The 21,392-nt window shown below is 34.8% G+C and overlaps 5 protein-coding genes and 1 long non-coding RNA gene across 9 annotated transcripts; 3 read left to right on the top strand and 3 right to left on the bottom strand.

Annotated features, from left to right (window-relative positions):
- The first annotated feature begins 2,706 nt into the window (after nucleotides 1–2,706).
- Nucleotides 2,707–5,119, top strand: LOC108819232 (cyclin-A3-2). The gene is made up of 7 exons (XM_018592232.2): nucleotides 2,707–3,328; nucleotides 3,597–3,829; nucleotides 3,929–4,081; nucleotides 4,186–4,219; nucleotides 4,310–4,459; nucleotides 4,538–4,672; nucleotides 4,758–5,119. The coding sequence occupies exons 1-7, from the start codon at nucleotides 3,008–3,010 to the stop codon at nucleotides 4,827–4,829; spliced, it is 1,098 nt and encodes a 365-aa protein (XP_018447734.1). The 5' UTR covers nucleotides 2,707–3,007; the 3' UTR covers nucleotides 4,830–5,119.
- Nucleotides 5,120–7,419: 2,300 nt separating this feature from the next.
- LOC108822667 (cyclin-A3-4) lies at nucleotides 7,420–9,336 on the top strand. 3 transcript variants are annotated; one of them, XM_018595806.2, is made up of 7 exons: nucleotides 7,420–7,895; nucleotides 7,962–8,194; nucleotides 8,272–8,427; nucleotides 8,525–8,558; nucleotides 8,644–8,793; nucleotides 8,875–9,009; nucleotides 9,109–9,336. In XM_018595806.2, exons 1-7 carry the CDS (start codon nucleotides 7,590–7,592, stop codon nucleotides 9,190–9,192), a joined length of 1,098 nt encoding a protein of 365 aa, XP_018451308.1. In that variant the 5' UTR covers nucleotides 7,420–7,589; the 3' UTR covers nucleotides 9,193–9,336. The 3 variants fall into 3 exon arrangements, with proteins under 3 accessions (XP_018451308.1, XP_018451309.1, XP_056848489.1); XM_018595807.2 differs by having other exon boundaries at nucleotides 7,421–7,895; nucleotides 8,275–8,427; XM_056992509.1 differs by having other exon boundaries at nucleotides 7,558–8,194.
- An 8-nt stretch (nucleotides 9,337–9,344) lies between these two features.
- Nucleotides 9,345–11,815, bottom strand: LOC108822666 (metal transporter Nramp2). Of its 2 annotated transcripts, XR_001944896.2 has the most exons (5): nucleotides 11,106–11,815; nucleotides 10,687–10,823; nucleotides 9,954–10,606; nucleotides 9,531–9,816; nucleotides 9,345–9,405 (listed from the first exon to the last, which is right to left on the bottom strand). XR_001944896.2 is itself a non-coding variant. In XM_018595805.2 (4 exons), exons 1-4 carry the CDS (start codon nucleotides 11,675–11,677, stop codon nucleotides 9,583–9,585), a joined length of 1,596 nt encoding a protein of 531 aa, XP_018451307.2. In that variant the 5' UTR covers nucleotides 11,678–11,815; the 3' UTR covers nucleotides 9,345–9,582. The 2 variants fall into 2 exon arrangements, 1 of the variants encoding a protein (XP_018451307.2); XM_018595805.2 differs by having other exon boundaries at nucleotides 9,345–9,816.
- A 1,689-nt stretch (nucleotides 11,816–13,504) lies between these two features.
- LOC130498653 (uncharacterized) lies at nucleotides 13,505–14,644 on the bottom strand. The gene is made up of 3 exons (XR_008937575.1): nucleotides 14,500–14,644; nucleotides 13,870–14,001; nucleotides 13,505–13,789 (listed from the first exon to the last, which is right to left on the bottom strand). It is a non-coding gene; the product is annotated as an uncharacterized LOC130498653 (long non-coding RNA).
- A 1,312-nt stretch (nucleotides 14,645–15,956) lies between these two features.
- LOC108823080 (proteasome subunit alpha type-1-B) lies at nucleotides 15,957–17,803 on the top strand. The gene is made up of 2 exons (XM_056993207.1): nucleotides 15,957–16,404; nucleotides 17,120–17,803. Exons 1-2 carry the CDS (start codon nucleotides 16,054–16,056, stop codon nucleotides 17,594–17,596), a joined length of 828 nt encoding a protein of 275 aa, XP_056849187.1. The 5' UTR covers nucleotides 15,957–16,053; the 3' UTR covers nucleotides 17,597–17,803.
- Nucleotides 17,804–19,063: 1,260 nt separating this feature from the next.
- On the bottom strand, nucleotides 19,064–20,928 carry LOC108818785 (gamma carbonic anhydrase 2, mitochondrial). Its single transcript, XM_018591720.2, has 5 exons — nucleotides 20,744–20,928; nucleotides 20,490–20,633; nucleotides 20,239–20,364; nucleotides 20,000–20,151; nucleotides 19,064–19,574 (listed from the first exon to the last, which is right to left on the bottom strand). The coding sequence occupies exons 1-5, from the start codon at nucleotides 20,856–20,858 to the stop codon at nucleotides 19,281–19,283; spliced, it is 831 nt and encodes a 276-aa protein (XP_018447222.2). The 5' UTR covers nucleotides 20,859–20,928; the 3' UTR covers nucleotides 19,064–19,280.
- Between the last annotated feature and the right edge of the window lie 464 nt (nucleotides 20,929–21,392).

Below are 21,392 nucleotides of genomic sequence, written 5' to 3' on the forward strand. Positions count from 1 at the left end.
TTAGTATGATCTCTTCACTGATTTTACGCTTAGATTTAATACCTTCCATGCAATCCCTTAACTTAAGCACTAAGAATTTATATTTAAGGATTCAACATGTAATTATCCAATCTTGCTTCTATTAGATTTGGTTAATTATACGGCCAAATCTCATTGTTATTATTGTTTCTTATATGTTGATTTCTTAATTATTTTATTTTCCATTATTTTCAATTAACAACTACAAATTAGGGATTATTATGAATCAATTATGGCGTATGAATATTAGTTGGTTACCATTCTTCTTGAGACTAAACCCTATTATTGATTACTATATACCCAAGGAATGAACTCAGAAATCAACATCACAACCTACAAGTTTCTTAACTAGCATTGAAATTGTATCATACCAATAGTTTTTCTTTATTTGTTTTCTTATAATTTGTTTTTTTCATATTTACTATTATATTGCATATGTTTCGTTTTATCTTAAATTCATACTTTATATTATGAAAGCAATAATTTTATTGCTTATGTTTCATTTATCTTAAATTCATAGCTAATTTTATATAAATTTGAGATGTAATATTATTTTTGACTCCACGAACTATACTTCAATTACATCTAACCAATAACACAGGTTTTTGAAAAGATCGGAGTTTACCTTATATAAACATGCATAATTTTGTTTAATCTTTTATTAGATAACATTTAAAGTTTGTGATTATAAGATTATAATCTCTTTTATCCATTCATTCATTCCGCGCAAGATGCGGATATCACCTAGTATTTTAATAAAAGAGAAACTACTTTAATTTAAAACAGATAAATAAAATTACTACATGTGAATTATAAAATTGTTATAGTGGAAAATGTCATATTGAACAATTGGTAATAATATATACCATTCATCATATAAACAAATTTATATGTGTATAAATGTTAACATAATCACATGAGTGATTGCGCTGGTCAAAGTCTATTAAAATGACTAGTTAAGATAAATAGATGTCTTAGATGGTTTACCATAAGATTCAAGCACAATAGAAAAATATTTTGGAATGCAGCAGTGGTGCCTTCAGTTTCTCTCTCATGGTCCTGGTTCAACCGAGGAACCTTCTTTGTTGGAAGAGACGACAAACCTGTGTCGTCACCATCATCGTCACCACCATCTTTTGCCATAGTCATAGCACATATTTTCCACTTTTCTACAACTCTTTCCTCTTCCTCGAGGCTTTTCCAATCCTACTCAATTTTTGACTTCAAACTTCATTTTAGAGTAAAATCTTCTCCAACCATACTCCATATCTAACTCCAAAATGAAGTAACGGTTAGGGTTACTCCATTTATATAGTAATCTCATCCATTACTCCATTTTGGAGCTGAACTCTTTTTATTTATGAAATAGTCTTTTTAGTCATAAATGTTTTTATTTTATACTTAAATAATATTTTAAAATAATACAATAACAAAATAAAATATTTCACAAATTATTATTTAATAGTTTTACATAAAATATGCATAAACTAAAAAACAAAACAAAACATAAGCTATATAAAATAATATAATATTATAAAAATAAAGGTTTAATAATTCGGTAAATTATTTTTTGGAATCGGTAAAGTATTGTTCAAATGGAATAGATTAATTTGTTTATCTCGTGGATCAACATTTTGATTGATAACATATGTACTTCTTGAGCTTACTGTATGTACAAACATTTAGATCATGTAAGTTATTCAAATTACAAAACAAAACAAAAAACCTTTTTAATGTTTTAAATGCATACTTTTTTTTAATTAGGAAATTGCATATGATGAAAACTGCACCAATTAAAATTGTAAGAATACTCTAATTTTATTTTAATGATAAATATTTAATTTAAATAAAATATATTTTTATGAAATTTTTGTAAACATGAAGTACTTGGATTAATTGTTAAATTCTTACAAAATGAAGGTACTATTCATAATTATTCACTAAATAAAAAATGAATCATTTGTGAATTTTTTATGGAGTAATACATTAGAGTAAAACCCTACTCCATTTTGGAGTTACACCAATTTGAAGTACAATATGACGCAATACAATGGAGATGCTCTCACTGGCGAAACACTCTCGTCTTCTTTTTCTTATTGGAGTAACATGTTTCGAAAGTTATTTTGATGTGTAATTAATGAGGTTAGAAGAGATGGTTAAGGATTGGCGATTGGATCTCGGTGATAAACTGTTAAAATTTTGGATTTTCTGATTTGAAAGGAATTTTGGATGAAACGATTGAAATGTATGTGGTTGTGTTCGATATTTGGGGATTTAGTATAGAAATCAGATAAAATTTCGGGCGTGACTAGATTTGTATATAATTTTAGCTTTTTGGAATACTCTACTCTTAGATTAAAATGTTAAAACAAAAAAAAATATCTATATAAAATTATCCAATGCTTTTGAAAATCAAACTAGAAATGTGTTATCATCAAATAAATAGCTGTTCTTTTGAAGGTTTTTTTTCATATACAAATCAACCAAAAAGTATCACAAATTATTAAGGACAAAAATATTATAATAAAATATAATATAAAAATAATTTATAGAAATTTAGAAGGGTATTCGAGTAAATAACTCTAAATAATATTCGGAAGAGAATAGTAAAAGTGATTTAAAAAAAAAATATATTCACATCACTCTACGGCAATATTTTTTTTCTTTCTTTTTTCACTCTACAGCAATCTTACCGGTAAAACAAATTCAGACAGATATCTGATGAAAAATTCGCCCGCCAAACAATTTTCAGATTGATATTCCTTCCTCCAAAGTTTTTGTTTTTGACTCTTAAAAAAAAAAACAAAATCACACACAGAGCGCGAGAAGCTTTGTTTTCAACTCGAAAATGGCGCTTTTGCTCTTCCCTTTTTCTTCCCCTTCCCACCCTCACTTCTCCCTCACCACCAAATCTCAATCTCTCTCTCTCTCCTCTCTCTCTCTTACTTTCCCTTTCTCTCGGTATCTCTTCAACCTTTTCCCCTAAATCATGACTGAGAAGGAGATCTGTGTGAGGATGACGAGAGCCGCGGTGAAGAGAAAGTCTATTGGGACGGAGGATGAACGGTTCACCAAGAAGAGAGTGGTTCTCGGCGAGCTTCCCAATCTCTCCAACATCTCCGTCTTGTCCAGTTTCAATCAGATCTCCAAACCCGCCAAGAGTCTCGGAGCTCTATCGAAGCTGAGAAAGACGGCTCCTGTGGCTTCGGCTGCTGTAGAATTTGGATCTGACATTGATTCTCGATCTGATGATCCCAGGATGTGTGGTCCTTATGTCACCGACATCTACGAGTATCTCCGTCAAATGGAGGTGAACAATCTTTCTGTCTGGTCTAGTTTCAAATTTTAAGGTTTTGGGTTTTGTCTGAAGACATTCAATTTTACTATATGTTCTATAAATGTGGACAATTTAGAAAAATTGATGATTGTTATGACAAGTTAGGTTCTGATTATTATTATTATTATTATTATTATTATTATTATTATTATTATTATTATTATTATTATTATTATTATTATTGTTATTGGTTATGTTAAATGTGAAGCTGAAAGATTATTACATTTGGTTGAAACTTCAGGTGAAGCCAAAGCAAAGACCTTTACCTGATTACATGGAAAAGGTACAGAAAGATGTAACGCCAACCATGAGAGGTGTTTTGGTTGATTGGTTAGTCGAAGTTGCTGAGGAGTACAAGCTATTGTCCGAGACGCTCCATCTCACTGTCTCTTACATCGATAGATTCTTGTCCTTAAAGACTGTCAACAAGAAGAGGCTTCAGCTCTTGGGAGTTTCTGCTATGCTTATTGCCTCGTAAGCATCTTTTGAGTTCTCTATTCGCTAGTCATTTTGTGTTTGTAATGAAGCTTTATGGACTTAACTCTTGTTCTTTTGGTTATTGGAAATGAGTAGGAAGTATGAAGAGATAAGTCCTCCCAAAGTGGAAGATTTCTGTTACATCACTGATAATACATTTTCGACACAAGATGTGGTGAAGATGGAAGCAGATATACTTCTTACCCTTCAGTTTGAATTGGGAAGACCTACAATCAATTCTTTTATAAGGTTAGATTTGTGTGTTTTACTGTTTAGCTGATAGTTCTTACTGGTTTGTATTGTTGTTCATTGTCCTCATTGTGTGTGTGTTTTGTCCTTGTTTGTATGTGCAGACGATTCACAAGGGTTGCACAAGAAGATTTCAATGTAAGCTCAGACAGATCTAAAGTTATATAAGATTTGGTATCTTAAGAGTGTCAAATGCTAAATATTTTTTTTTATATGACTTTATTTCAGGTGCCACACTTGCAGCTAGAGCCACTCTCTTGCTACTTATCAGAGTTGAGTATATTAGATTACAAAGCTGTGAAGTTTTTGCCATCTATGTTGGCTGCTTCTGCTGTCTTCCTTGCTCGATTCATCATCCGTCCAAAACAGCATCCTTGGGTAAGCATTTTGTTCTCATTCTCTTACATGTAATTTTTTTGAATGAGACACTAATAATCTAAAACTGATGTAAAACAGAATCAGATGTTGGAAGAATACACAAAGTACAAAGCGGCTGATCTACAAGAATGTGTGGGAATCATACATGACTTGTATCTGAGCAGAAGAGGAGGTGCTTTACAAGCTGTAAGAGATAAATACAAGCACCACAAGGTAAATTTAACATTACAATGAGATCACTGCTATCATATGAATTAAGCATTTACTGATATTTAAAATGTTGCTCCTATGGTTACAGTTCCAATGCGTTGCGACCATGCCTGTATCACCTGTCCTACCGGTTACCTTCTGGGAGGACCTTGCCATTTGACCTGAACCACATTTGGGGAACAGAGAAGTTGAAGAGGAAAGATGTCAAACATTGCTCGAGACACTATCCTCCGAAGTAATAAAGACACGGGTTGAGCTTGAACTGAAAGAGGAAACGGTTAGGAAAGATGAAGACTGATCTTGAGAGGCATCATCGTGAACTTAGGGCATACATAGATGTAATTTTCCGTGTCTGTATATTTTATTTCCCTGCCGGTGAAGTTGTTTGACAAATGAAAAGATTGGGAATTTATATACTGCAATGTATCTCAAGTAAATGGGTTTTATTTACATGCCATCTCTCTATACAGATGCGTACAATTTACTTCTTTCACGGTGATGGTAGATGATTCAGTTTAAAACCGTAGCTGCACCAAATTTGATTAACTGATAAAATTCTTGAAGCTTCAAATTTGGGGAGGAATAGTTACATGATCTTTCTGCTTCGATTAGATCGAAATAAATACAAGATTCATTGATATGAATGTTAACAACTATTTGTAGTGATGGCCAAAAGTGATCATTTGATTGTTGTAAGGGAATGTGGTATATATACCATTTGATAGCTAACTTCTCTTATTCTCTAGTGTTTTGTTTAGACTCAGTGAGGCTCAAACCTCATAGCTTGTTCTGTAGATTCCCACGAAGCTAGAGTTAGGAACTAAATCCAATTAGATGAATAAGTCTGAACTTTAAATCTACAAGTGTACTCTAAACCAAAGCTGTAGGAGACCTCTCAAACGTGGTTTCTGAGTATATTTTGTTGACATGATCATGCTCCTCACTACCTTTTTCTTTCAATAATAATTTAATTTAATTTTACCAACTAAATATCAAAATAAATTATGAAATTAATAAATTTAGTTTATCAGATTTTTAAAACTTAATATCTTAGTCTAAATAAAAATACAATTTATTTTAAAATGTTATATTTAAAACAAAACCATAGAATCCAAAATATAATATTTTATATTAATATTAATGGGAAATAATATTTTAATATTGATATTAATGGGAAATAAAATCAAAATATAAAATTTTAATATTATAATATTAGTAAAATGGGAAATAAAATAGTAGAATATACTGAAACTATATATAAAATTATCCTTATGTGTACAATGTTCATATAAACTAGATAATATCATATCAACATCAAAATAAAATTATAATATATGTGAAATTTTGACTCTCACAAAGATATTTTCAAACAAAGTAAAAGCACAAAAGTAAACTAAAATATTATTCTTTAAAATAGACTAAAATTTAGTAAACAATAGAATATATTATATACCAAAAATACAACTATCACATTTCAAAATTTTACATATATAAATATATATTCTTTACAAAATATTAAATATTAAAAAATTGCAAATTACTAAAAATATATCTGCGGTTTGAAAACCGCGGATCCATTTCTATTATAATTATACGAATGTACTACACCATATATTGTCTATAACCTCCACATACACATAAAAACGTAAAATTTATGTATATTAGCCATGTTCTTTTATCAATCGCAGCTTCAGCGATAGAAAAAACAATAGTAATTGAATCAAATAATAAAATAAAACAAAGGTGACTAAGCTATATATTGTCACTGGATAAAGAAGCTGCAGAATTTTTACAAACAAGTGATGACGCTGAAAATTTTAGCGTCCATCAAAAACCTCACGGACAACACCGACGATCACCTCCAACTATCGTTAAAAATTCTAGCATGCTATTTTGTTCTCCATTAAAATTACTTCTTCTTATTGATGTAGCTACAAAAATTCCGTAACGAACATGACTATTATACTTTACTCAGTAAAAAAAACATGAACTCAAATTAAACAAAAATGATTATAGTTGTGAATCAGATATTAAAACACAAGAATGGACATACTCTTTTAATAATATTAATAAAATTAACTTTAAATCTAAAATAAAATAGACAAACCTATAATAATAATATTATTATTGATTATTTAAATAAGTATATAAAAAGATTATAAATTAACCTCTAAATAAAAATTAAAAATAGAAAATTACAATAGTTATTAATAATATAAACAAATTAAATAATCTCAATAAATTAAAAAAAATTCTATCACCATTTTCTTCATATTATTTAAAGGATATAGTAAAAGTATTAACACAATTTAAACAATCAAAATTATATAGTTTATTCAAATTAACTGTACTATATCAAAATATATCAAAAATACCACAATATAATATTTAAATATTAATATTAAAAATAAATAATAAAATTAGTTCACAAATAAAAGTTTTTTCAACTAAAACTGTGAAACCAGTTCCATTTTTCAAAGCATAGATAAGAATCAAGTAACAATTAATAAAAATATATGAAAGATAATTTATTTATTTTTAATGAGTGTAAGAACAAGTATGACAAAAAAAAAGAGTGTAAGAATAAGAACATATAATAATATTTAGACATAATAAATAGATAGTGAAGATTGTTATTAATAAAAAATTGGCAATTTGTGTAAAAAGATTAGAAGGGTACAAAAGGAGTAAACAGCCGCCAAATAAATGGGGGATAAAATGTAAAAAGCCCCAAATTTTGGATGGTCAAAAAATCCCTAAAAGTTTCGAAAGCATTTACAGACAGAGAAGCGCCATTGACCTAAAAAAACATACCCAAAAACCCACAAAACAAAAAAAATGGCGCTCCTTTTGCACTTTCCATCTTTTATACATTTCTATATTCAATCCAATCTCTCTCTTACCCACTGAGAAAACCCCCATGGCGGAGAATCAGAACTCCACGAGGATGACCAGGGCGGCGGCGAAACGAAAGGCCTCCGCGACGGACGAAAACCCAGTTAGCAAGAAGAGAGTTGTTCTCGGAGAGCTTCCCAATATCTCCAATGTCGCTGCTCCACTCATACCCATCCAAGAAAGAGAGACCCAGAAGCTCAAATCAACTCTCATCGCCTCCAAGAAGAAGACTAAGAATGCCCCGACCCGAGATTTCGAATCCGGATCTAGCGATCCTCAGATGTGTGGTCCTTACGTCGCTGACATCTGTGCCTATCTCCGCGAAATGGAGGTAAAACAATCAACATTTGGTTACTGTTTGTTATGTAATGCTGAAAGATTAATGCTTTTGTTTCAGGGGAAGTTAAAGCAAAGACCTTTACATGACTACATTGAGAAGGTTCAGAGTGATTTGACTCCTAACATGAGAGGGGTTTTGATGGACTGGTTAGTGGAGGTTGCTGAGGAGTACAAACTTGTCTCCGACACGCTTTATCTCACTGTCTCTTATGTTGATCGGTTCTTGTCTGTAAAGACTATTAACAGGCAGAGGCTTCAGCTTGTTGGTGTTTCTGCAATGCTTATTGCGTCGTAAGCATCTTTATTCCTCTCTTGTTTTGCTTGTCATTGTAGCGTGAAGCTTCTTATATGGTTCTTTTGTAAAAAAGTAGGAAATACGAAGAGATAAGTCCTCCTAAAGTGGAAGATTTTGTGTACATTACTGATAATACGTTTACGAGACAAGATGTGGTGTCCATGGAAGCAGATATACTTCTTGCTCTTCAGTTTGAGTTAGGATGTCCAACCATCAAAACATTCTTAAGGTTAGATTGTGATGAAACGGTTCGGTCTTTGTTCTTAAAGATTGTTGCTTGTCCACGTTTTGATTGTTTTACCCTTTTCTATGTTGGGTTTGCGCAGACGGTTCACAAGGGTCGCTCAAGAGGATTTCAGTGTAAGCTCAAACCCACGATGACATTTGCAACTTGCAAAGTATCAATTGTTAACTCTTGGGTGTTTTTTTCACGTCCTCTTTGCAGGAGTCACGGTTGCAAATAGAGTTCCTCTGTTGCTATCTCTCAGAATTGAGTCTGTTGGATTATAGCTGTGTGAAGTTTCTGCCGTCTCTTTTGGCTGCTTCTGCTGTCTTTCTTGCCCGATTCATCATCCGTCCAAAACAACATCCTTGGGTACGCAACTATGACTGTTTCTTTTGCAGAAAGTTGTGGGTTATTCTTATCTAAATCTCTTTTGGTAATGTATAATAACAGAACCAAATGTTAGAAGAATACACAAAATACAAAGCGTCTGATCTAAAAGAACCTGTGGGAATCATACATGACTTGTATCTAAGCAGAAAGGGAAACAGTCTAGAAGCTGTTAGAAACAAATACAAGCAGCATAAGGTAAAAACTTTAACGTTACAATGATATAACATTGACGTAAATAATATGTTACAACAAACATTTCTAGATGGCTAATATCTGATTCTCTTGGTACTACAGTTCAAGTGCGTTGCGACCATGCCTGTTTCACCTGAGCTACCTCTTGCTTTCTTTGAAGATGTTATAATCAGAGAAAAGGCTTAAAGAAACTTGAAGCTTTATGTGTTTGTATATGTCGTTAGAGTTTGCAGTTTAGTATCAGAAGATTTTTTGTAACAAAAGAAATTTTCATTTTGCTTGGCCATTCATTTCAGTGGCTATGAGCTTTGATTGATTTGTTTTCTGCTTTTTGGTGATGTTATCAATTGCAAAAGCCTCTTTAGATCATATTGGAGCATCACTTTACTTGCCCATCCTCTTAAAAACAAAAAGGTACAACAAAAATATTGGTTGTGTTGTCACATTCTCAAAAGCTATGCTAAATAAATCTTTACCCACACTTTGGCATATCGGTATGTATAGAGAGGATGTAGTTTGTTTACCGTATCTTCAAAATGTATCAAATGGCCCAGAGAGCAGTTATTTCTTGTGCAGCTAGCTATTTGAGGCTGTCACTCTTTTGGGAAGTTCTATGGAGGAGGAAGAAGACCAAGGAGAAGGAAAAAAGTTGCTGTGTGAAATGAGGTAGACTATGAACGCAACATAAGCAGTTGTCCAGACGCAGACCGTAACTCCAAACATAAACCCGTTCACTTCTGATACAAAGAAATCCAACAGAAGATACCCATTGATGATCATTACAAGTGCAGCCACTGTCCATGCTATTCTCTGCAAGATAAATCAATAAAATCAAATCAACTCATAATCTCTAGCTTCATGGCACAATGAAAGAGCTATTGTAACCTATTAAGACTCATACTAAGTGAATACTCTGAGCCTTTATAGTAAAAGAAGGTGAAATTAACCTGGAGAATAGGGCCAATCTTGAAGTCTCCCATAACTTCTTCTTTGGATACCAACGTTAAAAGAGGGAGAAGAGCAAAAGGGATCTGTACAGACTGAAGCACATTGAGCCATTCATTCAAAACATCCAAGGAAGCTTCAGAAGTGTTGAACACGATTGCGACAATCATGGTCGGCACAATAGCACAGCTTCTTGTTATTACTGCCCTCATCCATTTCTTAAGCCTGAGGTTCAGAAACCCTCCCATTATAAACTGTCCAGCATATGTACCAGTTATCGTACTGCTTTGTCCTGCTGCTAACAACCCGATCCCCCAGATATAAAGAATCGGGAGAAGCCCACCTCCAAACTTCTCTTGAAGATACTGACCAGCGTTAACTAAGCCAATGTTATTAGCTTTCTCAGTTCCGTAAAACCCTTTTGCAAAGACGGTAGTCACAAACAAGTTAATCATGAAAGAGATGAATAGTGCGACGGAAGACTCGATCAGATAGTAGTTCAGCGCCTCTTGAACCCTTGATTTCCTCTTTGGGTCGATTTTCCTCGACTGTACAAGAGCCGAATGCAAAAAGACATTGTGAGGCATTATGACACAGCCAACAACACCTACTGCTTGCCTAATTGTCTTTGAGCTAAGTCTCGGAAGTAAAATACCTACAAAAGATCTCATCTTCTTTAGCAATCAAAAGCCAAAAAAAAAATCAGAGAGAAGGAAGTAAAATGATCTTCCTTACCTATCATAAGTTCTTTTCCACTTGGCTTGGTTTCACCAAACATCCAAGCGAAAGACAAACCCATAGTTGCAATCAAAACTGCAAACATAGCTTCTAACTTCCTCACTCCATAATTCTCTAGAAACAAAAATAAAAAACTGTTTCCATACAATTCATTAGCCCCAAGTCTTCAAGATAAACAAAACCAATAGTTCTTGATTTCAAATTGAATCATACTCCCTCCGTTTCATTTTACTTGTCGTTCTAGACTTCTACACACAGATTTTGCATTGAAATCATAAAACCACACTTATTTCGAAACAAAAATTTTGCTCTAAAACAACATCTAATTAGAAACTGGAGGGAGTAGTTTTTTATTTTTATTAATTTGTGAGTTTCAGCTACAGTTTCCAGATCATTTTCACTTTTCAAAGACTCACCAATCCGACGCCGTAATGACAACACCGGCCCAGAGAGGCAAGACGCCACGGCTAAGAATCTGAATCGCAATAGCACTGCCGATAACCTCCTGAATATCAGCTCCGATCAGAGCGATCTCCGCCATAGACCAAAGCACATACCTAGCCCAGTTCGGATACTCGTCGCGGCAGAGCTCAGCCAGATGCCGACCTGTGGCGACACCGACTCTAGCGGAGAGCATCTGGATCAACAACCCCATGGCGGTGGCCCACATCAAGAGCCAAAGCAGAGAGTAGCCAGCGATGGCACCGGCTTGCAGATCTCCTTCTAGGTTACCTGGATCTAAGAACGCTATGCTCATCAGGAAACCTGGACCTGTGAACAACCATAGTTTCCGCCACGAGAACGGAGGTGGTGCCGCTGCGGCGGCGGCGGGATCGTCGTCGTCGGGGGATTCGGAATCGACGATCACGATCTTATCTCTAGATTCGTAGGCGGCCTCGGATTCGTATTCGGATTCTTCGTCGGAGGGAGGGAGAAGACGGTCGGCTTCCTCCAGTTTCTTCTCCTCGACCTTGACGTCATTTTCCATTGCGGAGGGGAATATTCCGTGAGGTTAGGATCGGAATATTTTTCCCGGCGTTGATAGTGTAGAGGTGACGTTGGGAGGGGAGGGATAAAACAAAGAGGTTGTGCAGCGAGCACTGAGGCATGCTTTACTTTTCATTTGGTTAGTGTCACACTTTTAATTTTTTTTTAAAAAGCATTTCTTTTTCTTCCTAATCTTTTCCTGTTTTTCCATACCAAACTGTATTGTTAGCGAACTGATTCATTAGGTGGATGACTATGAAATGGAACTTAAATTATGTCCTAGTCATCTGTTTATTTACATTTCGCCAAATTACATTTAGAGTTAAATCTATGAATAATAATCAATAAACCATTAAAAAGGATAAATAATTTGGTTTAGTTTCAGTTCACACAATTGAAGTTATAATAAAAGTAAATAAAACTTCTGTTTATACTTTTATTTTGTTCCAATAATTTTGCTATTTCATGATACTTTCTACCTTTTAGTTCAGTAATTTTTATGTTTTATGTTTTACTATTTAGTTGAGAAATTGAGACACTAGTTAAACCATGTTTTGTTCAATTCTTAACACTTAGACCAAAAAAATGTTTTATTCAATTTCAAGTTGCGCTTGACATCTACGTATTTACATGATTTTCCAATAGTGCAATTTTTTTTCTGGGACAAATCCAATAGTGCAAATTTCCAACTTAGTATTTTACAAGGCAATTAGCCTAGCCAATTGCTATATTTTCTTTTGTAACTTAGGCTTTCATATATTAAAACAAAAAGAAGAAAAATGTTTATAAGCCTAAAGGCTTTTAGTTACCAGGATAAACCTATAATAATAATTAGGACCGACCCGCCTTACGGGCGGAATGTGAATTATAAAATAATTTTCACAGATAGTCTATATGTATAATATACATTTTTTGGTTTAATATTGTTGTAGTTATGTTGTATTTTGATTGGTATTTGGTTGGTAAACGAAATATATATAATATATATATATACTTTTTTTTTCAGAAAAGTAAAGCAAAAATAATACTATTTGCTATCGATATTTATATGCAATATAATCCATAAACATTTGAACCTTAAAATAATAATATTTCTTGCGCAGATGCTGTGTATTGATATAAAATAATCACTGAGTACTTTTTTAATATGCAGAGCTTTTATTGTAAGATAGTAATTTCAGAAACGGATTTTTGAAATAGACATAATGTCAAGGTGCTGGATCTTTTCAGTCTTTAGTAATAGACTTAATGTAACATGAGCTAAGTTGGTAATTATGTGGAAGATAAAATAGGGTTTGTTAATTATGCGATTAACAATTTTGTATAATTGGTAATTATGTGGGTAAAAAAAATGGCGTTTGTTCTTGTGAAAGTAGATATCCAATAATTTAGTTCATAACATTATTTGAATCATTATTATTAATAAAGATGTTTCATTTTAACTAACATTAATATAAACATTTTAATCAGTAAAATGAATCATATATGTTATCTCTGTTGCCACACTTAGTGATAAAAAGTTTTCATTTTGATTAACATTATTATAAACATTGTAATCAGTAAAAAAACAACATATGCTGTATTTGTTTACGTAGTCAACACGCTTAAATATTTATAAAATTTAAGGGTTCCACCTCTGTTATACATGGAAAAATGTTGATGGGTTCTTAAATTATTTAAAAATTTAAAAAATCAAAAGATAAACAATTGTGTTAGAAATATTTGTTGCAGAGTATATACGCTGAAATTCATTTCTGCATAGCTGAACTAACATGATTTAATGAATATAGTAGAACAAAAAAAAAAGACAAAATAAAATATAAATCCTTAAACCCAAATCTTTAAACTTCAATTACCCATAAAAATTGAGATTGTCCAAAAAAGAAAAAAAAAACAAATAAGCGAAAGTAAACAAACATTCATAAGCATTATCAAAACCGAGTCCAATCACGAACTAATTGTTGATATATATCAACCAACACGCGCCTTCCTCACCACCTTCGACGATGTTACGTCCGTTTTTGTGCGCACCATTCCAACTGTACCCATATCAGCATCCGACGATGGGATACTGATGCCTCCTCCAGTTCCAAACTCATCAGGCGTTACCTCCCTGATCCATTCATGTTGTTATACGCACGTTTAAATAAACAGAAAAACCATAGTGATCCATATAATACACATAATACTTACATCGTTGTCCATGTTGCCTACTGGCACACGACCAAGCTCATCAATATGGTGAATGTCTTATGATACTCGGTGAAGTTATATGCAGTGACCCTCACATGGAAAGTGTATGCCATACCAGTTTGGAATTTATCACTAATAATAAAATATCAGGATCTAATTCACCGGAACAACACAATACCAGTTCTAATAATCATGATACAGTTTGCCGACAGCAATAAATTAGACAAAGTAAGTTTTTGTTTTTAAATAAAAACATAAAAAAAATTATCAGTATCTGGCTCTGCTAATCAGAAAGTCAAACTCATTACAAAATAACAGTATCTGGTTAAACGAACACAATACCAGTGATAATAATCACGATACAGTTCGCCGACAACAACAAATCAGACCAAATAAGTTTATTTTTTTTAAAAGAACACAAACCAAAAACAAAAAAATTATAAACATTATAACACAGAAACAACAACAGTACGATGGTAAATACAAAATCAGAACAATAAATATCTATAAGAAAACTGAAAAATTCACTCACGTTAGCCATCAAGAAAGGTGAGTGTTAAGAGATGATTATGAGTGAGATGTGTAGCACAAAGATGTGAAATTCAACACTCGCAGAAGAGATGTACTAACCTATTTATACAGGATTTCACCGACGGAACAACGCAATTGAATAGGATTAAAGACACATGATTAAAGACGTCACGACCACAACGGATTCAGTTACGGAAACTGGAACGCCTCCGTCGTTGGAAAAACGAAGAACGTAAACGACACGGATTAGGGCTTGCGTTGAGTTTAATTGTTTTTGGGCCGCACAGCAAAGACATGCAATACAGAGCGTGAGACGAAGCCCAAAGAGGCCCAGACGGAAGCTGAATGTGGAGACGCAGCGTTTCATTAATTGGACACGTGTCGAGCGCTGGACGACCGAATTGTTGCGCTGGCGGCTGACGTGGCACGCCCAGGAGAGAATAAACTGTCTTTTATATAGATAGATTTATAGTGTAAGAACCCAAAACCCATGACTGATAGTGAAAGAACCCAAGCCCAGCAACAAAAAGAGAGGTTAGAGATGTCAAATAGGTTTACGCGTTCTGTTTCGTACTACAGCGGGTTAGTCATTGAGCGGGTCACAGCGAAATCTGTTCTACGCGAGCTGCGGTCCTTCAACTTCCTTCATGAATGTTGAACTAGAGAGTTGTGTAAAGGAGTCGAAGAGAGCTCATCAACATCGATCACAACAACATCCCAATGACCACTCCTCGATTTAATGGTTTTGAAGTAAGTGAGAACCATTTGGACAGTGAAGTTAAACTCTCTCAAGTATACTTTTTGTTTGATTCTTTGTAAAGCAGCGTCTCTGCATAGCAACGATAATTTAATACTAATGGTTTTTTTCTCTTTCAACCAAGCTGTTGAGCTTAGAGTGTAGAGATAAAATTATGTAGTAATTCAAACTCTCAATTCAAGCCGTTTAAAGAATAAACAGTAACTCTTCAACAAATAGTAGCTTTTCAACATCACTGTAACCATTTTTTTTTTTTTAAAAACACCACTTGACAGTACTGAAAACAAAACCCATCAACTTAAATAAGAAAATCCCATATAATAATAAAGCAATTCATAGTATTGAAAACAAAATCAAGTAGAAATGGAGATTTAGGGTTGCAGGTCTTCAAAATCCCGCATGTTAACATGTGGTCCGTCCCGCATTCGGCCAGCCCCGCATTCAACCGTCCTGTTTTGAATCCATTCCGCGAAGCCTACAATTTTACGGATTTATCAAGTGGAGGCCCAATCCCACTCCGCAGCAAATTTTTACGGGTTAGACCCGCGGTCCAGATTTTTCATTGCCATTTTTAGGAGATGTAGTATGTCGATACACTCTAGGGGCTTTTTTGATTTTTCCATTTTGAAGTCATAAATCTGTAAAAGCCTATTTACGTATTATAAGAGCTCATCTACGTCTTCTCTTCAAAGAGAAACCAAAAAAAATAAAAAGCCTATTTGCATTTTATTTAGATTTATATAAGCCCATTTACGTCGTCTAATAAGAGCCCATCTACATCTCTTGAAAGAGAAACCAAACCATCCAAACGAAAAAGCTGTTCCTCTTCACTGCGTCTTTCTCTGTACAAACTCTCTCTCTCTCTCGACGAACAAAGAAGAAGAAGCGAAGCAAAGATGTTCAGGAACCAGTACGACACAGACGTAACAACATGGAGTCCCACTGGTCGTCTTTTCCAAGTAGAGTACGCCATGGAAGCCGTCAAGCAAGGCTCCGCCGCGATCGGACTCAGATCTCGCTCCCATGTAGTCCTCGCCTCTGTCAATAAAGCCCAATCCGAGCTCTCTTCTCACCAGAGAAAGATCTTCAAAGTCGATGACCACATCGGTGTCGCCATCGCTGGTCTCACCGCCGATGGCCGTGTTCTGTCTCGTTACATGAGATCTGAATCCATCAATCACTCTTTCACCTACGAGTCTCCTCTCCCCGTTGGCCGTCTCGTGGTTCGTCTTGCTGATAAGGCCCAGGTCACTCCTCCTTTCCCTTCTTCAGTTACAAAGGCATAGCCTTTAGAGCAGTGTGACCATTAGCTTTTTAGTAAGAACACTTTAATGTTCGAAACCTTAAAGGTCTTGGGTTCGAATACTGAATTGTACAGAAAAAAGGCATAGCCTTTGAACCGATGTGACCATAGTTTTGTGATTAGAACACTTTAAAATTCCAAACCTTAAGGTCTTGGGTTCCAATATTGAATTGTACATACAAAAAGATATAGACTTTAGACCAATGTGAGCCATGTGACCCTAGCTTTGTGGTAGGAACTCTTTAACGTTCGAACCGTCAAGGTCATGGGTTCGAATATTGAATTTTACCTACAAAAAGATAGAGCCTTTAGCAAGAGAATGCTGTAAAAGTTGTGTGTTTATTACTGTTTGGAGCATTTGTTATCATCAACACTTTGATTTAGAACCTTGTTTGTTTTTGTAAGCAAAAAATTTTGTGTTTGTTCACTTGTGGTGTGTAGTCACCATCTCTTGTTTTACAGTTGCAATAGAACTTTGTGGTATATGTTCACCTTGGCGTCTAATTTTAGTGTTCTTAAGTTTAATAATGTATTCACAGCTTCAACAGGTCTAGTTAGCTGCTATTCTGACAAGAACGCTTATATATATTTATCTTGTACTTTGAACAACTCATTTGTTGGTCTTGTGTTTACCCCTCTTCATACTCCTCCTTGAGCAGGTATGTACCCAACGGTCATGGAAACGACCTTATGGTGTGGGTTTGCTGGTTGGTGGACTGGACGAGTCAGGAGCCCATCTCTACTACAACTGCCCCAGCGGAAACTACTTTGAATATCAAGCTTTCGCTATTGGTTCTCGTTCACAAGCTGCGAAAACTTATCTGGAACGGAGATTCGAGAGCTTCAATGAGTCATCAAGAGAAGATTTGATAAAAGATGCTATTTTGGCCATAAGGGAAACTTTGCAAGGAGAGACACTCAAGAGCTCGCTCTGCACGGTTTCTGTTCTAGGAGTCGATGAACCGTTCCATTTCTTGGACCAGGAAAGCATACAGAAGGTGATTGATACGTTTGAGAAGGTTCCCGAGGAAGAGGAGGATGGTGGTGACGGTGAGGCCGAGGCTGAAGCTGCTTCTGCTGCACCTGCGGAACAAGGTGGTGCAGGTGATCAAGATGTTGCACCAATGGAAATGTGAGCAAGTGAGGGTGTTAGAGTTTGATCTACAAATAACAAGGTGTTGGTTATAACTGTGTCGTCTTTAGCTCTTTGTGTCAAAGTTCCAAGCTGAGTTTAAAAGAGTCTATGTCCCAAGTACTTTGGCTTTTTACTCCCGTGAAATCTTTCTTTTTCTTTTTGTGGTTACAACTTTCAGTTGGTTACTAAAAAATTGTAGTTTTATTTAGAGACGCTAGTTTTTACCTCAGCTGGCACAGCAAACCGAAACAGTTTTGGTTTGTTCAGAAGTTGTGTTGATACACTTTATTAGATTGTTGGTAAACTGTGGTCTGTGGATGGGACAAGGTGTCGTGCTCGTTTACCTGCCACTGACCAAATATTTGTCTCTGCTATTAGTCGAATACTTGGTTTAAAATAGCAAACGTCGAGGCATGATGAAATTCTCGAGTTTCGCCAAATGACATGCGTATATAGAAAGTGTGTACAAAACATCTTATATTCCCACTTCAAGTTCATTATCTTGCTAAAATATGTATGTTAAAACCAAAAAAAAAAAAAAAACAAATCAACTATATTTGAATACAAAATAGCAAAACACCAATGCAAAAATACACGACTAAATAGCAAAACACCAAGTCCTAATAGCAAAATAAGAACTCGAAGTATCAAAAACTAAACCAAAAAACAAGTCCTAAAAATTTATAACTTTTCAGAACTATGATCTCCGTATTATATATTCCATCCTTGAATTGAAACCAAAGTCATTTGTTTCTAAATATTCTTTTATTTCATCATCACATCATTCATTGTCAAAAAGCAAAACACCAAGTCCTAATAACAAAATAAGAACTCGAAGTATCAAAAACTAAACCAAAACACAAGTCCTAAAAATTTAAAACTTTTCAAAACTATGATCTCCGTATTATATAGTGTATGTTTCCATTCCTAAAAAAAAAAAATTAAAAATCACGTTTAAAAAACCATCACATGGTGGCCCAGTGGTAAACGCCAAAGAGGAAGCGCCCTGGGTTCGACATGCGGTGGCCACCGGGGCTAGCGTTAAATCGCAAGAATACGTGGGTTGCCGTCGGCTTCGTGGGATTAGTCTGGGCGAAGCCTGGGACCCCCACGGTTATCAAAAAAAAAAAAAAAAAAAAAAAAAAAAAAAAATCACGTTTAAAATGTATGTTTCGTTTCCACGTATTCGTTTCTGAAATCCATGCAACCTAACTAAACAGATTTAGCATTATATTTGCGTTTATAATCTATTAGATATTGCTAATATTTTATTTTATGTTATAACAATTTATTATTTAAAATTATTTACTAACATTAATATACCGTTTATTTATATTTTATTATTTAAGTTTTTATAAAAAACTACAATAAAATAAATTTATAAGGATTAGTTATCTGACAAAAAAAATTCATAAATATCCTAAATAGAGTACTCATCTTCACCGAATTTAAAATAAACAGGTTTAAATAAGTATAAACCAATCATAAATTAATGCAGCTCGTTCCTCTTTGTGAAACTGTTCATCCAAGACATGTGACATAACGCAACAGTACATGTTCTGTTCGGCTTTATTGAGCAAGAATATGATAGATCCCATGTTTTACTCGGGAGGAAAAAAGGGCAAAACCAAAAGATAATATCTCTCTCGACTTTCCAGAGAATTAACAAAGCTGAGCCGGGTGAATCAGTAATGAGTAGTAGGAACCCTGGTGGTTGTTTTCTCCGGTAAGACATTGTCGGGGAGAATCAACTCGGCTGGAGTTTCACGGACAATCCCAAGCATTGAATCGTAATCCTCATCCTTGCGTGCGTACTTCTTCCTAAGGGCTCTCTCAACCTCGATCTCTTCAAATGACTTTGAATTCTCCGCGGCGTGAATATGTGCGAGGTTGATGTAGTTCTCAGCCGACTTTGAGATATATGCCATCTCTTCATCTGTTAACTTTCTCATGAACTTTGCTGGGTTTCCTCCCCATACCTGCCACATGAATTGTTGTTAGTTTGAGATACAACTAAAACTGCAACGGTGGCAAGCATTTAGACAAATGAAATACGATTTGTAAGCATATCATTTCAGTAAGCAACAGTGTACTATCAACCAAAAAAGTGTTAAGCAACAACAAAGTGAAACTACTTAAGAAGTTTAGCTAGTCAAGCCTAAAGCTATACGTCTACAAAGTCTATAACTACCTAGGGCTGAACGAAGCAGATTATAGCTGGTGTTGCTTGGTTAGCTAGAGGTTCACTAGGGCTAAATTTAGTATGGTGGTTTGGGACAGCTATAAACAAAACCGAAGCTTCTATCTTTGGTTCTTGTTACATTGATTCTCTGATAGTGTGCCAGTCTTATCACAAACGCAGTAGAATAGTAAACCAGAAAAGAAAAAGTGAACAGAAAGAAACCTCTCCGGAAGGGATTCGAGTGTTCTCTCTCACAAGGGAGCCAGCAGCAACCATGGCATGCTTCTCAACAACCACACCATCGAGTAGTGTAGCTCCCATGCCAACAAAAGCCTCATCCTCGACAGTACACCCATGTATGACAGCACTATGACCTGCTCGGTTTAGTTTTTACACACAGAGAATTTAAGTAAGAATCATTCAACAGAAGACACCATAAAACAGATTCTCAAAAGTTTTACCTATAGTGACATAGTCGCCAATAGTAGTAGGTAATTCCTTGCCAGCTAGGTTGGTTTTTGCAACATGTACAAGAGAATTGTCTTGGATATTCGTCCCGGATCCAACACTGATGTTATTCACATCACCTGTACAAAAGTTACAACCCCGTATTAATAATATACAAAGAGTTCCAGCTATTTCACAACGTCTCATCAGCAGTACACTAAACCATGAAACAAATAATCTTGGTGAAAGAAAGCAAAGCCTTTACCTCGAAGAACACAGCCATACCAAATAGAAGAGCCTTTCCCGATCTGAACATCACCAATAACAGAAGCACTCGGAGCCACGAACGCATCCTTATCCACCAATGGAGATTTATCAAACACACTCATCAACGTCCTATGCCTCGATACTGTTTAATCAAAACAACCAAATCAGGTACGGCAAAAACGAGACCAAGTAATTTCTCGAATCAAAGCAATATGAACTGTGGATTGGATCTAGGGTTTGAATGTGGCTTACGGTGTTCTTCCAAGCGGTGGCTCCCTTGGAGAAGAGAGCCGACGCGATCAAGAGCTTGGCCAGTCCCGCGGATCCAGTTACCCACTGTGTAGATTGCTCTTCCCAAGGTTCCCATTTTTTTTTTCGATTTGGACGATCCTCTCGAGCACGAGGTTTATGGAGGCGTTTGGGTGGAGAGCTCAAGTGTTGATTTTGCTCAAGTTATTTGTTGAACCAAATCTGGAATCGAGCTGAACCGAACCGACATTTATTAATATTTCTGAAATCAAACCAAAACTTATTATCTGGTCATCCAGTGGTTTTTTCTTTCTTTTAAATTTAACATCTACTCATTTCACTGCTGACTAATCTCCGACCCGCCTTCTATTTTTCAATATAAAATAAATTTTAAAGTAAAAAAATTTCAATGGTATTATATTTTCCGCTATATTATAATACAGTGAAAAATAAGTTTACTCCAAATATAGATTAAATTGTTTATTACTCTATTTTTTACTCTCAAATATAATATGGTTGTAGTAAACTCTAAAATAGAATAAACCATTGGAGATGTTCTAATAAAACACTAAGGACATGACTGATTTTTTAACCGGTAACAGTTGTTGGAATTTTGAAATAATCATAGAAAATGTTATAAATGACTTCAAAC

Source organism: Raphanus sativus, chromosome 8, assembly GCF_000801105.2.
Source record: "Raphanus sativus cultivar WK10039 chromosome 8, ASM80110v3, whole genome shotgun sequence".
In the NCBI taxonomy this organism is placed as follows: Eukaryota; Viridiplantae; Streptophyta; class Magnoliopsida; order Brassicales; family Brassicaceae; genus Raphanus; species Raphanus sativus.

Coding starts and splice junctions, on each gene's coding strand:
- LOC108819232 (XM_018592232.2), top strand. CDS start 3,008: ATGACTGAGAAGGAGATCTGTGTGAGGATGACGAGAGCCGCGGTGAAG. Junction 3,830..3,928: donor TCTGCTATGCTTATTGCCTC/GTAAGCATCTTT, acceptor GGAAATGAGTAG/GAAGTATGAAGAGATAAGTC. Junction 4,460..4,537: donor GTCCAAAACAGCATCCTTGG/GTAAGCATTTTG, acceptor GATGTAAAACAG/AATCAGATGTTGGAAGAATA.
- LOC108822667 (XM_056992509.1), top strand. CDS start 7,590: ATGGCGGAGAATCAGAACTCCACGAGGATGACCAGGGCGGCGGCGAAA. Junction 8,794..8,874: donor GTCCAAAACAACATCCTTGG/GTACGCAACTAT, acceptor GTATAATAACAG/AACCAAATGTTAGAAGAATA. Junction 9,010..9,108: donor ACAAATACAAGCAGCATAAG/GTAAAAACTTTA, acceptor TTGGTACTACAG/TTCAAGTGCGTTGCGACCAT.
- LOC108822666 (XM_018595805.2), bottom strand. CDS start 11,677: ATGGAAAATGACGTCAAGGTCGAGGAGAAGAAACTGGAGGAAGCCGAC. Junction 10,607..10,686: donor TGGAAAAGAACTTATGATAG/GTAAGGAAGATC, acceptor GATCTTTTGTAG/GTATTTTACTTCCGAGACTT. Junction 9,817..9,953: donor AGATTGGCCCTATTCTCCAG/GTTAATTTCACC, acceptor TTTATCTTGCAG/AGAATAGCATGGACAGTGGC.
- LOC108823080 (XM_056993207.1), top strand. CDS start 16,054: ATGTTCAGGAACCAGTACGACACAGACGTAACAACATGGAGTCCCACT. Junction 16,405..17,119: donor GTCTTGCTGATAAGGCCCAG/GTCACTCCTCCT, acceptor CTCCTTGAGCAG/GTATGTACCCAACGGTCATG.
- LOC108818785 (XM_018591720.2), bottom strand. CDS start 20,858: ATGGGAACCTTGGGAAGAGCAATCTACACAGTGGGTAACTGGATCCGC. Junction 20,634..20,743: donor CCACCGCTTGGAAGAACACC/GTAAGCCACATT, acceptor TTGATTAAACAG/TATCGAGGCATAGGACGTTG. Junction 20,365..20,489: donor GTATGGCTGTGTTCTTCGAG/GTAAAGGCTTTG, acceptor ACTTTTGTACAG/GTGATGTGAATAACATCAGT.